Source organism: Cervus elaphus, chromosome 11, assembly GCF_910594005.1.
Source record: "Cervus elaphus chromosome 11, mCerEla1.1, whole genome shotgun sequence".
Classification (NCBI taxonomy): domain Eukaryota; kingdom Metazoa; phylum Chordata; class Mammalia; order Artiodactyla; family Cervidae; genus Cervus; species Cervus elaphus.
Genome location: NC_057825.1, coordinates 36,697,686 through 36,713,071, shown reverse-complemented (window position 1 = coordinate 36,713,071; position 15,386 = coordinate 36,697,686). Strand labels below are relative to the sequence as shown.

Below are 15,386 nucleotides of genomic sequence, written 5' to 3'. Positions count from 1 at the left end.
GGGATCATTTTTCATTCCCACATTTCTTTTAAAATGTACATGTGGATATTTCTTTGTATCCCTTGTCGCAACTGGCAGCTCTTAACACTTGTATTTTTCAGAGGTTTCCATATGTCTTCTCTTTCTCTGTCTTTTGTTGTTTCCCAGTTTTATGAGGGAACAGGTTCAGACAGGTGATGTGACTTGCACAATGTGACATAGTTAGGGAAAGAGCAGGATTTAAACTAGAATTTCTGACTTCACATACTATGTGCATGCATCTTCAGTTGCTGTCATGTCCTACTCCTTGTGACCCCATGTACTGTATGTAGCCCACCAGGCTCCTCTGTCCATGGGATTCTCCAGGCAAGAATACTGAAGTGGATTGCTGTTTCCTTCTCCAGGAGATCTTCCCAGGGATCGAAACTGCATCTCCTGCATCTCCTGCATTGGCAAGTGGATTTTTTACCACTGAGCCAACCGGGAAGCCCCCCCACACACTGCACTTTTCCTCATATTGTATTTTAGGCTCCTGTTTGCTACTAATATCTGGTACATCAATAGAATCTCCTGCTTTGTCTGAGTAACCAGGAATCAATCTCTGTCTATGTTCTGCCCTTCTTTTCATTTTTTTAGGTGAAAACAGTGAGGATAAAAATGGAACCAGTGCCTAACAAGATTATTTTAAGGAATAAATGAAGACAATACGTAGAACATTGTCTAGCACATTGTAAGAACTTACTAAGCACTAGTTATTGTTACTCTGATTAATTTGAGAGGGATGGCATAGAGTAGCAGCCACAGAGGCCATCCCCTAGGATTCCTTGGGCTTTCACTGTCCAGTCATCTCAGCTTCAGTCTTCAGGCAATTTCAGCAGACACTTTTAAGGAGAAATGTGGGTCAGAGGAAACCATCTGGGGAGCCCAGAGGAGGCTGGCAGGGAGTGTGCAGGGTGCTTTTTCTCTCACATTCTGCTGTCTATCTCTATTAGAAGGGTGGCTCCCAATCTAAAGCTTGCTCAGTGCCTGACCAGAGACCTGACTGGCATCCCCTAAACTTCAGTTATATAGCAGCTGAGGTGGCACCAAAGCTCCTTAGGCCATTTCTGCATTCTGTGTTTTCTAGACAATGGAAAAGCATCATACTCTAGGCAGCCGCTAAACCAGCATGGATATCCTTCTACCTCAAGTACTCATCCAGGCTTGGTAGGTTCAGCAACAGGGCAAGAGTCAGGGACATGAAACTAGGCTTGGCTTTCTACACCAAGAAGCAAAGTTGTTTCTCACGTAGTTCATGTTCTCTCTCTCTCCTTTTGTCTTCCTCTTCCTTCTTCTTATCTCCTCTAACAATTAAACCTGATCCATTTTGCTATGGTAGAAGCTCCTCCCATTGCTTCCTTCAGCTATTCTGGGTTTAAGGAATCAGTAACCTGCTCCCCAGACCCTCCCTTCCCACAACCAGCAGGTAGTCAGGTTCCATAAATGCCTGTGACTGTGCCCAGAGCAAAAGGCCCTGAAAGGACCCAACTCCTCATCCTCCTCAATGCTTCCTGCAACCCCAGCCTCAGGAAGAGATGATGCTGGGAATTACACCTGTACTCAGAGACTCTACATGAGATTTCCTCAAACTAAATTTGGTAGAGTCACTTTCTTCTAAAAATTTTATCTCATGAATAATATCAAATTCCATTTATCAAGCATGTCTCTAAGCTGAGTATTAATCTAAGCACCTTACATACAACATTTCATTTAGCTGCCATAACAGGCCGCTGAGGTAGATGATATTGTGTGTGTGTATGTTAGTTGCTAGTCATGTCTGACTCTTTACAATGCCATGGACTGTAGCCCACCAGGCTCTGTCCATGGGATTCTCTAGGAAAGAATACTGGAGTGGGTAGCCATTTCCTTTTCCAGGGGATCTTTCCAACCCATGGATCGAACCCCGGTCTCATGCATTGCAGGTAGATTCTTTACCATCTGAGTTGCTGGGAAGCCCAGATGATATTATCCTCATTCAATAGATCAGCACCATCCAAAAGAACTTTCTGCAAGGATAGAAATGTCCTTTCTGCCAATACAGGAGCCACTAGTCACATGTTGATATCAGACAATTGAAATGTGGCCAGTGTGACTGAGATGTTGAAGATTAAATTTCATTTAAATGTAAGTAGCTAATATAGCTTGTGGCTACCATATTGGAAAGCACAGAATTGTAGATGTAGATCTTCACAGCAGAGTTGCCAATACATCAGGCTGTGTATGCATGTTCAGTCATGTCTGACTCTTTGTGACTCCATGGACTGTAGCCCCCAGGCTCCTCTGTCCATGGAATTTTCCAGGCAAGAATACTGGAGTGGGTTGCCATTTCCTTCTCCAGAGGATCTCCCTGATCCAGGGATTGAACTCATGTCTCATGTCTTTTGCACCGGCAAGCGAGTTCTTTACCAGCTGAACTGGATTTAATTTAATTTGAATGTAAGTAGCCAATATGGCTTGTTGCTACCATATTAGAAAGCAAAGAATTGTAGATATAGATCTTTACAGCAGAGTCACCAATATGTCGGAGTAAGAGATTGAAATTTCATCTTTGTCTTCATTCTTTAGTGAAAAACATGTTCATCACACAACTGAAGAATGGGCTGTGGGCCCAAAACAGGTTCAGGGTTCAGCACCCAGCCCCACTGTGGATTCTGGCCTGTGGTAAGCCCAGAATGTCACTTACCCAGATGACAACATTCATCTTCCAAGTAACCAGAGCAGAGTTTCCAAAAGGACCATTTGCTAGAAATGACTCACCTTGGTTCCAACATAAGTTGTCCCAGAAAGGAAGGGGTTAACAAAGTAACAGAAGGCAACAGAGAGAGAACACGGGCAACAGACAATTAGCACAGCGCCAAAGAACTTTGATTCCAATAAAGCAAAGTTCTCTAGCCAAACATAGAAAAGGGAGTGACGCTGCCACCTGGTCCTGCCTGAACTCTGGCCACTGGCTGAAAGGGGCTGTGTCTGAAGGCCAGCACGCTAAACCTGGTGTTTCCCCATCCCAGAGCAGCACATCGTCTGGGGTAGGGCATGAGGAGCTCTTGAAAAGAACACAGGAATCACTGTCCAGAACACAGAAAGTGATGCCACATTAGAAAGACACCTCCAAGGATGACTGCAGGGGAGTGCCTGATGTCATACCACTTCAGATATGGGTGTGGGTGTGGAAGCAGAGGGGAAGAGGGAGATGGAGAGGGGAGAGGTTGAGATCTCCAATAGGACATAGCCAATAGTAACTGTAGAGATATAGCATGTTGCTTCATCTATTATGAGGAATTGGCACACGTAGTTATGGAGGCAGGACGTCCCACAGTCTGCTATCTGCAAACTGCAGACCTGGGAGATCTGATGGTATAGTGTAGCCCACGAGGGAAGGCCTGAGAACCAAGGGGGCTGATGATGTCATCCCCAGTCCCCGGGCAGCAGTCAGGCAGAGAAGGGGTAATTCTCCCTTCCTCTATCTTTTGTTCTGTTCAGGCCCTCCATAGATTGGATGGCGCCCATCCACGTTGGGGAGGGCCATCTTCTTTACTGCGTCGCCTGATTCAGATGCTAATTTCATCTGGAAGCACTCCTTTGAAATAATGTATATCCAAATATCTAGGTACCCCATGAGCCAGTCAAATTGATACGTAAAATGAACCATCACAACTTCCTTCTGTACGGATGATGTTGCAGAGGCCTCAAAGGGCCAGTCCATGTCACAGAATCAGAAAACACTGAAGACCCTGCCTGCTGGTGTGGTCCATGGCAAAGGCACTATGTGGGTGGAGTGTCTAATGCACAACCTGCCTCCTGTGTGACCTAGAATAAATCACTCAACCTCTCTGAACCTGCTTCTTGCCCTGCTGAGCCTCCGAATCACTGAAGGAGCTATGTAGATCCTGAACTCTACCTCCACTGACCTACAGAATACAGGTTGTGGGAAGGCAGCATCCAGCAGCCTGCATGTCTGCAAAACTTCTGGGTGATTCTGAGTCACTCCCAGGCTGGAGGCTGCCCATCACCAGTCCTGTCACACTCCCTCGCCATCATGGTGCTCCCGGCCTGCCTGGTGACAGGGCACCTGCCCAGAGCCAGGGGGTTTTTATCTTCCAAGCATACTGACCTGTTTTCTCTGAGGGCCTGGTCTCAGAAGGCCGCCCGGCAGACTGAAATGCTTCTGGATATTCTGTCTCCTCCTACTTTTGCTCTTTTGGGATTGCCCAGGACCCTTCTTAAGCCAGGGTGAGGAAGAAATGGGTAGCTCAGGAAAAGAGACAAAAAATGCTAGTTTTGTGCCCAACTTTGATGCACACACTTCTAGTGTTTGTCCATGAACTTGATGTTGATGACTGATTTTTGGTTTGAAATAATTGCCATTTAATCTTCAGAACATTAAAGTATCCTTCTGTTCCTACTTGGCAAAAATTTCAGTTTTTTAATTTTACTATTCTGGTAAATCAGAAAAAGTTGGCATTCATGAAATGCCTTCATGGCATTTACTGAAAAGAGAGCAATTATTTCTCTTTTGGCCTATGTAAATGTCATTTGATATCAGATATCCTGATAGGAATTCATCCTGGCATCCTACGTTTCTGTGGCAAACCCTACTTGATGCTGGTGGGTTAGTTGTATAATTTATTGTTGATTCCCTTGCCAGGTATTTATTTCAGTGTTTTTCCATAAGTGAAATCAATCTGTGGGGGGGCTGTGTGTGCGTGTGTGTCTCAGGTTGGGCATCCAGGCTGTGCTGGCTTCTTAAAATAAAACAGTGACAGGATTCTTTTTTTTTTTTTTCCCTAATGCTGAAACTACAAGCGACACAGGAATTGTTTATTCCCTGAAAATTTGAGAGAACTCAGCAGCAAATTTGTGTGTAGAAGCCTTGACAGAGATATTAGGGAGATATTCTTTAATCATTAAAAAATACTATATCAAGGTTATTGATTTTCAGGTGATTTACCAACTTGGATCACTTTTGGCCATGCTAGTTTTTGTTCAACAATCTTCAGTATGTTTTAAACCAATTAGTATAGAATTTTACATCATGTTTTCATACTGTTAAAACAAGATTTCTAATTTTATTTGAAATAAGATTCTCTACCATATTAGCCAAAGGTTGGGTCTAAGTAAACCTTCTCCCCAAATACAATGTATTTGCTGATCTTGCTGTGTTTCTATTTTATAATTCAGCAATTGTTCTCTTTATCATTTCCTTCCACCTATATTTGTGAGGCTCTATTTTTCTTCTTTTTTTTAATCTATAATTCAACTGTGTAATTCCTGTTTTTATTCTCTCTTGTTTAATAATGAATGCATTGGAGACACTAGGTTTATCCATGAGTGTGGTCTTTTTAATTTTGCAAATATTACAGAAGCAGGGAATCAATATTTATTGAACAGGCCCCTTGTCTGATGCTACGCTAATATTGCACATCCTTCCTCATTTGTAAAATAATGAAGACTCCTGTTTGGCAAGTCCATCAGGAGATCACTGTGAATGAAGCATCTCGTCCTCCACGAGAGTTTGGTCACAGCAGCTGGGACATCATGACTTTCTCATTTGATGCCCATTTTCTTTCACATGAAGAAACCGAGACTCGGCAAAGTAAAAGAAGTTGCTCAAGGTCACCGCAGGAACAATGCAGACAGGATTCCACACCAGGTTCTGCTCTTCTGACCCTCAGCACACCCACCCCTGCTCTGCCCAGCAGGGTGGTAAACCAGGAGTAAATGACAAAGAAGCTGAGCCAAAACCCAAACGCTTTCACCCTCTTCTTTAACTCCCTTGAGTGGAGGATCTCCAGCCAGCCTCTAAGACCTCTAGTTTCCTCTTCCAGTAGAAAGGGAGTGGACAACTAGAGCCACGGAAGCACCCCAAGTTGCTTTGACACTGGGAGAGTTGCTCCCTCCAGGGCCCTGTGACAGCTCTGCCCTTCCTGTTGGTGTTAAGAGAGACCCTGAGTTCTATGCAGCCAACGGTAGGGCAGAGGGTCAGCTCCGGGCCTCCACTGCAAGGACCTGGGCCTGAGGGCCCCCTCGTGGTCATTAGAGAGGGCCAGTTGTATGCAGAGAAGATGGTGGGAGGAGGCCTTGTGCGGTGGGCTGGCTGACTTATTTGCAGGCATGCACACCTTTGTTTGCCCCTCGGAGACTCCACCAGGAAACTGGAGGGCAGTGTACAAAGGGCTAACAGGTCTCATAAGATACAGGACTCTACATGTTCATGGCTGTTGAGCAGATGAATCCATTTCCACTTTGCAGCCCCGCTCTCTGGGAACTGTTTTGTCAATGTGAAAAGAAATGACACAGGAACAATTATACCAAATCATGCAAATCCATGCAATGGAGATCCGGGACACAGAGAGGATGCTGAGAAAATCCTGCGGGCTCCTGGTTGCAGGAAAACCTAGAAGCTGCCTGGGGTCTTCCAGAATCAGTCTGGGTGTTAGCCAGGGAGTGGGCAAAGACCTGAGTAATACACAGCCTGCATTCTGTACAGCACGTAGCTGGACTTGGACGTGGAGCTTTGAATGCCTATACTGACTTCTGAGAGATGACATTTCACAAGGAAAGTGTGATTATACTTGTGAAAGTTTTCTCTAGCAAATGCATCCTTTTCTTTCTTGGTTGTTTATAGACTCTTAATGAAACACTGCTTTTGGGACCAGGATGGCTGATCAGTCGATGTAAGGATCCTAGTCCTTATCTCCTCGTGCAATCTGCCCATGCATTTATTGCCTATCTGGGCAGTTACATACGCCCCTCTGACATCTGCCTCCCTGTCAGCGATAAAACCTGAAGGATGAGGAGAACTTTCCTAACTCAGATCCTAAAGACCTCTTTACAAAGTAACCTCTACTCCTCAAAGATGAGGAGAGTGATGTCTTGGGTACCACACTGGGCAGAGGGATAAAAGATGCTCATGACTTTCCCCTGCTCTTTTCTAAGGATTTATTGAAGGGTAAATCAGAGCCTCTCTTCATCCTGGAAGGTGCGAGCAGATTCGATATCCAACAAGGAGAGGCAGGTAAGAATTCAACCTCTTTCTTCTTGGCCCTGGATGGAGGCAGGCTGCCCAAAGTCCACCTCTGAGCAGCAGTGGGTGGAGAGAAGTGCCCCCACCCAGTCCCACAGAGGCCGGCACCCTCAGTGTTGCTGTGGTTGGACTACTCATGCTCAGACCTTCAGCCTGCAAATCAGCTTAGCAGTGGGTGTGCAGAGCCCTTTAGGGAGAGGAATTGTCAAAGAAAAGGAGAAAATATACACAGAGTTCAGTCTGAGCCCTGAGTAGAGGGAAGTAAATGTTTACTGAACTTCTGCAAGGCTTTGCTAGATACTTTGCATGAAATAGTTCATTAACCCTGCAACATCCTCATTTTATATATGCGGAAGCTAGGGGCCCAAGGGACACAATAATGTCTTTCATGTCATAAAAGCAATACATGACAGAGTTGAGTTTGAATCTAGGGCTGTGTGACTCCCTCCAACCCACTGGACCCAACTGGAGTTGTTGCTGAGACCTGAGGAGTGTGGCAGGAGAAGGGAGGCCCATGGGCAGTAGCAGGTGTGGCCACGCAACACCCCTGAGCAAGAACCCTAGGAGTGGGGGGCGAGACTCCTTGAGGTGGGCAAGTAGGCATGGAGCCCAGAGACATCGCAAAATAAGATACAACCCTTGGGACTCCCCTGGTGGTTCAGTGGCTAGGGCTCTTTGTTTCCATGCAGGGGGCCCAGGTTCAATTCCTGGACAGCGAACTACATCCCACAAGCCAGATTTAAGACCCAGTGCAGCCAAATAAATAAATAAGACACAACCTTTCTGAGAGCAGGCTCTATGTCCTTAGAATGTCACTTTCAAGTTAGTGCCCTGGCACTTGGACTTCACCTGGTGAATTTGATAGAAGCCTGCCTGGCTTGCTGTCTGTGTTGGAGAAAGTCCCCTCCAGCCAGTAGCCTCCTGACGGGAGAAGGGATCTCTCCCAGGGCATCCCTGTGGCTTCTGTAGCCAGCAGCATGCCTGACTTGAAAGGGCATTCAGGCCATTGTGTGAAGGTGGAGAGAAGACTCAGGAGAAGGGGGTGAGCTTGCTCAAAAGGGCTCACAGCGACCTTAAAGGAGAAACTTAAAGCCATGTTCCCTCAAGAGGGAAGAGGGGAGAAACAGTTTGGGCTGGAAAGGCCCCAACACCAAGAGGGACTGAGTAAATATTAGTAAAGAAAAACCGAAATCTGTTCTCCCCAATTTTAGAGCGCACCATTGCCACCGATGCTGGCAACAAAATCTGCTGTAACTTTGGTTCTGGGCACCTTGGGCCAAACGAGAATCAGAAGGCAAGTTGGCCCATCAGCTTGGCTGGGGCTCTCCTGACTGCACTACCATCAGCATCATAGCAGCACCAACATCACCATCCCTATCACTACTCCACCCCTGTCCCCACCACTATCTCCATAACTGCCACCATCACCTCTATCTTGCTTGGAACTGACCCCGGTGAATCTTTCCCCCAGTTCTCCTCTCTCAGACAGGAAAAAAAAAAAAAAAAAAGCATTATTCAGAAGGAGGCACGCCAACTCTGAGCAGTGCAAGGGGTGGGGCTTCCAGGTGGGTCCAAACAGCATCTCACGACTTATGTCCCCCTCCCCTCCAGGAGACTGCTGGTTCCTGGCAGCACTGGGGTCCTTGACACAGAGTCCACAGTATCTGCAGAAGATCCTAATAGACCAAAGTTTTTCATACCAGTATGCAGGGATTTTCCGTTTTCGGGTAAGTATGCTGCTGGGATGCTCCTTAAATGGGATTCTCTGTGAGCCTAGGGAGGCAACTGTCTTTAATGTTCTCTTGGTTTAGCAGCCTGAGATGTGGGAGAGACACTTAAGTGTTAGTTAATGTGTGTTAGCTCCTCAAAAGGATTTGAACTCAGGATCTGACAACACATAGGGAAGATAAGAATTAAAATGTTTTCGTGTAAATATTGGGTTGGCCAAAAAGTTCATTTGGGTTTTTCCATAGCATCTTATGGAAAGATCTGAATGAACATTTTGGGCAACCCAATAAAAAGTATGGCAGAAACAATCAGCCAAAGAAAAGAATTATTGATCAAAGACCCTGTACATCATTAAGATTTTGTCTGTCTGTCCCTGTGCCACACGCTGTTGTTTTGATTACAGTAGCATCAGAGTGAGTTGTAACAGCTGGTGACATAAGTTCTCCTTCATTATTCAGTATCTTTCCCTCAAAAATATTTTATCTTGTTGATTCTTGCACATTTATTCTTCTGTGAGAATTTTTAAATCATTGCATCTAATTAAAAAGAAAAGCCACCATGAAGCAGAATAGAGCAGCATTAAATTTATGTATTAATTTGGAAAAATCACATTTTTATTATTGTAATTATTCCTTTCCAAAAGCACAGTATATCTTTCCATTTATCTAGAACCAGTTTTATGTCCTTCAATAAAATGTTATAGTTATGTTTTGATATTCCTTCTATACCCTTCTTGATAAATGTATTCTCAGATATTTTACAATTTTGTAATTAACATGAATGATTTTTCTAACTATATGTTGATGAAAAGAGAATGCTAGTCCTTTTTTTATATTAATTTGTATCTAGCCACCTTATCAAATTCTAATTTCTTCTTTATTAATGTCTGGATATTTTTTAGTTATCTAATATTATCCACAAATAAAGATAATTTTGTCTCTTAATATTTATAGAGTTATTTTGTTTTGCTGTATTAATTAGAAGACTGTAATTTTGAATGAGGTGACAAGAGCAAAATTCTGCCTTCTTTTGATTTTAGTGGCATACTTTCTTGGTATGCCATTTTTTTAATCCACTGTTGGATTCAATGTGCTAAAAATTTATTAGAATTTTTGCATCTATATCACATGTACAATTGGATTCCAGATTTTTGTTGTTTTTCTTTGGAGTTATACTAGCTTTTTAATATGAGCACATTGAGATTTACTTTGATCTGAAATAATTTGTATAATGGTTGTTAATCATTGATTATCTGTTCTTTGCAAGTGAAATAGACAATTGTTAAATTGTCTGGACCTATCTCCTTTTAAAATATGATTTCTTTAACTCTTCCAATGTGTTCAATAGCTATGGATCTGTGTGGGCCTCTTATTTCTTCTGGAGTTAATTCTTGAAATTTATATTTTGCTGAGAGAATCAACTATTTTTTCTATAGTTCTAAGTGCATTGCCCCAAAATTGCTTATTTAAGTCTCTGGAAATTTATTTAATTTCCTCTAATTTGTGGTTAAGACTACTTTATCAATCTCTTTTCTATATATATATTTTAATATATTATCCAATGGTCATAAGTTTGATATATGCAATCAAGTTCTCTGATTTATAGATTATATAATCTGCAATTATCTCTTTTGTCTTGGCTTATTTTTTGTCTGTTTGATTTGTCATATTCTAAAAGAAGTGAATTAAAGTTCTTTCCCAAAGTTATAGTTTGGAGGGTTCCTTTTATGTTTTGACTTTATAGTTTTCTTGCTCTATTCCTTTGTACCCAAATAATTATGTTTTTGCTCTTCAGTTGTTAGAATAAAACTTACACAATATCCCTCTTTGTTATGTATGAAGCTTCTAACCTTGACTTCCTCCTCACCTGATTTTCACATTGCTATTCTAGATTCCTGTTACTTACATTTCCTTGTTATATTTTTGCTCATCCTTTCGCTATCAATTTTACTTTCACTGTTACAAGTATGTTTCTTGTCCAAAGCATATTCAAAACTCATTATTCACCATTGTTTCCTTCAGCCTTCATTTCCCCTTAAGATTTTTGTTCTAACTTCATTATCATTTGGTAGGAGTAATTCCTTGAATAGTTTCCTCAGATTGAGTATTTTTTCACTTGCTCTTTCTTAAAAACAGCATTTCAGTTGGGTTTAGGATTTTTGGATTACATTCCTTTTTCACAAAAATCTGTAAACATTTTTCCATTGTCTTATAGCTCCTCCAATGTTGCAGAAGAAATATCCAATCTATTTTCTTGACCTTGTATGCAATACATTCTTTCAAATTGCAAATTTCTATGAGGCACGCTCTCTCCTTGGTTCAGAAGTTTCTTTAGAATATGACCATATGTATGCCTTTTTTATAATTAAATGTATTTATTTTTAATTGAAGGATAATTACAGTATTCTGTTGGTTTCTGCTGAACATCAACATGAATCAGCCATAGGTATACTTATGTCTCCTCCCTCTTGAACCTCCCTCCCACCTCCCTCCCCATCTCACTCCTCTAGGTTGTTACAGAACCCTGGTTTAAGTTCCCTGAGTCTACAGCAAATTCCCATTGGCTATCTATTTTACATGTAATAATGTATATGTTTCTGTGTTACTCTTTCCATACATCCCACCTTCTCCTTCCTCCCCCACCCCCTGTGGCCATAAGTCTGTTCTCTATGTCTGTGTCCTTTTGAAGAATAATCTTGCCTGGAATTCAGTGAGCACTTTCCTTCTGAAGACCTGCCTCCTTTTTCTGCTCAGCTGTTTCCTTCCAGTTTTTTTCTTGGCATCCTCCTTTATCCTGTTTTCTCTTCCTGATGTCCAATTATTTGCATGCTAGGTCTTCTAACAGATGATGCTGATATTACTGGTCCAAGGATCACACTGAGAAGTTAGCCAGAGGGGGCGGGGTTTAGCTGTGTCCAGGCTCACCTCAAAGCTACAAGTGGTGGAGAGACAGGTGCTTAGGACAAATTGAGGTCTAGGCAGGGTATGCTCTGCCCTTCTGGAAGGTGAAGAAAGTCCCGCGGTTCTCCAGAAATAGCTGCAGTGCTGACCTCTGTACATCTGTTCTTTCTGAGTCTGGGCACAGTTCTCAGGAAAGAGCCCTGTATCTGGGCAACTCAGATTCTTTGCCTAAAACCCTTCTGGTTTCCTGCAGATACTTGGGTGCTGGTCAGATGGCCCAGGCTGCTTGTTAAAGGGTGCAGACATTATCTAGGGGCCAGCCCTCCTCATCCAGAGAAGGGAACTAGGAAACACAGATCACTGACCTCATTCTTGACCACCACATTTTCATCAGGCCATTTGCATCCTTTCTGGGAACAATGATCTTATCTGAGGTTCCCTTTGTATAGGGAGAGCAAGTCTGGTCAGCTCTACTGGCAAGGGAAGGTGCGAGTGAGGGTGGAATCAACCAGAGGGACTCATTCAAGCCAGGACTCACTCATTCTTGATGGCCTACTGTGTGCTGGGCACTATCCTAGGTGCTGAACAAAAAAGCTCTTGAAAGAACAGTTCCTTCTGTCAAAACTGTGATCCCACTCTCACAGTCTCATCTGATCCCAGTCATGGTATGAGGTAGTTGTTACTCTTACCACCATTTGACAGATGAGGAAACTGAGTCACAGAGAATCAAGTATCTTATCCAATAGCTATTGCTCAGGACACAACTAGGCCTGGAGCATGGTTCCATTGACTGGACACTGGCTCCTACACTTTGCTGTGCAGTTAAACTCAAATGGGTCTGTCCTTCTGGTACCCTCCATCCAGGAGCTAGGGTTAGCTTCCTTGGAGCTTCAGACATGTTCAATGATCTCACTATAATAGCATCTCTGTTGGCTCCCCACTTCACCCGCCTGTGCGTCTGACTGCAGTGGGGACGCAGACCCACAGCTGTGAGAACACCAGCTCCAGTGGACTGGTTCATTAAAGACTGCAAGAACACTTTCTTTGTTTTGTCTCCCCTGACATTCCTGTCTTGGTCTCCATCTCGGCTTCGATAATGCATCCTCACGTGGGTACAACAGTCCAACACTGGGGACATTCAGCTGTGGACAAGGCCATGTGGATGGCTCCCCCTTACCATGAGCAGGTGATGAATCACATCCACCCGGCCTTACCCTGAGCCCCGCTGTCGGAGGCCTGCCTGCCTTAAGACTCAGGCCTAAGACCTTCGCCCTGTTGCTGATCCAGAGACCAGCAAACAAACTCCAAAAAGCTGGCTTTTGTTATGCATTTTTGTCATTTGGCAGTGTCCCCGGGTGAACCATTAAGAGATGAATGCTGAAGATTAAACCAGTCTGTTTTGGAGAGGAACATCTGGTTCGTTTGCGCTCTTGGCGGCAGCAGTGCCAGCCCGCTTCATTGCTGCTGCTCTGATGGCAGGGCCAGCTGGACATGAGGAGAGGAGGGCCAGGGCGAGGCTGAAACTGCTCAGTCCTCCCCAGCAGCCTCGTGCGTGGCGGCCTCCGGGCCCTGCCCACTCCGTGGCTACCATCTGGGATGCTTTCCCATCTCCTCGCCACCTGCAGGAACCCTGCCCGTCTTCCCTCGAGCCTCCAGCTCCCCGAAGGCTCTCCTTCCCCGTCAGGACACTCCCCGTCACCCATTCTCCTCTGCTATCAGCATCTGCTCCCATTTTGTACACAAGATGTACCCGGAGCATCTAGCGTGTCTGAAGCTCACAAAGGACGTGCCAAAGTGAGGCAGGAATTAGTAGCAAAGTCCAGCTAGACCCGAGACGCCTTCCTCCCTGCCTGTGTTTTCCTTGATTAACTTGACCTGTGACTCACCTGTCAGTGGAAATGACAGGCACGTCCCCTATTTGCCAGCCTGGGCTGCAATTTTGATCTGTATAGACTTCTTATTGCACTGTGGTGCAATGTGGCAATGGTGGTAATCTTTTGGCCTGGGCTGGGGGGTCAGCACCTCCCTCCTGCCCCAGCTCTACTAAGGCATATATTTTGCTTTCTCTCCTCCAGTTCTGGCGGTGTGGCCAGTGGGTGGAAGTGGTCATTGACGATCGCCTACCTGTCCTGAACAACGAGTACCTCTTCGTCAAACCTCGCAACAAGCGAGAGTTTTGGCCGTGCCTGCTGGAGAAGGCCTACGCCAAGTAAGGATGGGCCTGTCCCTATGCCTGGGGCCTGGGTACTGGCCCTGCCCGCCTAGCCACTAGCCCTGACAGCTGCTCCCCACCAGTCGGTCCTGAGACTTTTGGCAGCTTTGCTCAATTCAAGCAATGCCCCTGGGAGCCTCAGAGCCTTTGCCACCTCATGGGACATCCTATATAAATAACCACATGTGCAAGGCTGTGTTAGACACAAACCATTGGGAGGGACCCAGAGGCACATAGCGAGGGATGGGCAGGGCAAAGCTGGACAGAGATAGGGACGGACAGTGGTATTATTTTAGGGGCTGGTGTTCAGGCCCAAATAAAATACAATATTATGGTCAAAGTCTGCTGAGAGGGCAAAGAAGAGAGACAGTAGTTCTGACTTTCTGACTCACAGAGAGTCAGCTGAGGCTGCACAGTGGAGGTGGCGGTGAGCGAGGTCTTAAAGGATAGGTGAGATTTCAGAAGGGGGAGAGGGGATATGGGGGCATGGACATCCCCAACAATGTGAATGATATGAGCAGCAACCCCGGCAGGACAGTCTGGGGCCTGGTGTGGATACCGTGAAATTGGATTTATGTGTGGGGAACAGGGCAGGAGCTGCTTATTATTATATGGTCTGAACACCCTGTGTCAAGGACTATTTTCTGGGGTTCACAAGCTGAAGGACCTATAAACTCCACAAGTCGTGTGCTTCACTTGCACAATTTGGGTTGATTTTATTGAACAGATGTTTATTGTGCCTTTAGTCATAGTCTAGGCACTGCACTGCATGCTGTAATAGAGATGCTCAGGCTGGCCCAGGTGGGGTATGCAAGTGTCACGTGTGTGTAAGAGGTTGCTAGCATCAAGACCCACCCAGATGAGGGACACATTACAACTAGGAATCAATACTAGGAGACAGAAGGCCAGGGGACCACACATCTCGGGAGAAAATGAGTAGTGGAGAGTGTTCTGGAATCTAGTTCCCCAAAGATCTTCCTAACCAGTCCTTCATATGATGAATGGGGAAGCCAAGACTCCGAATAGTGATGTGACGGCAGGTGCAAGTGATTAACCTGAGTCTACTGAGGTCTTTGGTCATTTGATCAGGTGACATTATTTGGCAAGACTGAAGACCCCACCTTGTCCAGTCTTGGGTTCTGAGGAATGGTTACAACCCTACAGACCACCACCAGTCCCTGTCCTTCTGAAGGGCACATAGCTAGCACTCTTTTTATACATCATTTCTTTTGAGTCAACTTGTTCAAAACTAAAGCTGTTGCTCATTTCCAGTGTCAGGAAGAGCTGGACATTAACATTTGAGAATGATACCCAGAAAACAACCCAGGTGGTTGAAACAATACATATGTTTTGGGAGGTTAATTCACTTCTAAGCTTCTTATGCAAATGCTGCCATTATCTTTCTTGGGTGGATTCAGCGCTCACCACTCCAGGGCTTCTTTTTTTTTTTTTTTTTTTTCTTTATTGAAAGTGGGGAGCAAGGCGGTTCACTTGGAGAATTAGG

At 44.6% G+C, this 15,386-nt stretch overlaps 1 protein-coding gene across 6 annotated transcripts in view; it reads left to right on the top strand.

Annotated features, from left to right (window-relative positions):
• CAPN13 (calpain 13) overlaps positions 1-15,386 on the top strand; it is a 117,775-nt gene that overhangs the window by 33,769 nt on the left and 68,620 nt on the right. For all 6 annotated transcript variants that reach the window (XR_006343440.1, XM_043917505.1, XM_043917503.1 and 3 more), the window contains exons 3-5: positions 6,955-7,033; positions 8,654-8,769; positions 13,746-13,879. Coding sequence is in view for 5 of the 6 variants with exons in the window: in XM_043917505.1 (XP_043773440.1) it covers positions 6,955-7,033; positions 8,654-8,769; positions 13,746-13,879 (329 nt within the window). In the remaining variant the exon portion in view is untranslated. The remainder of the gene's footprint in view (positions 1-6,954; positions 7,034-8,653; positions 8,770-13,745; positions 13,880-15,386) is intronic.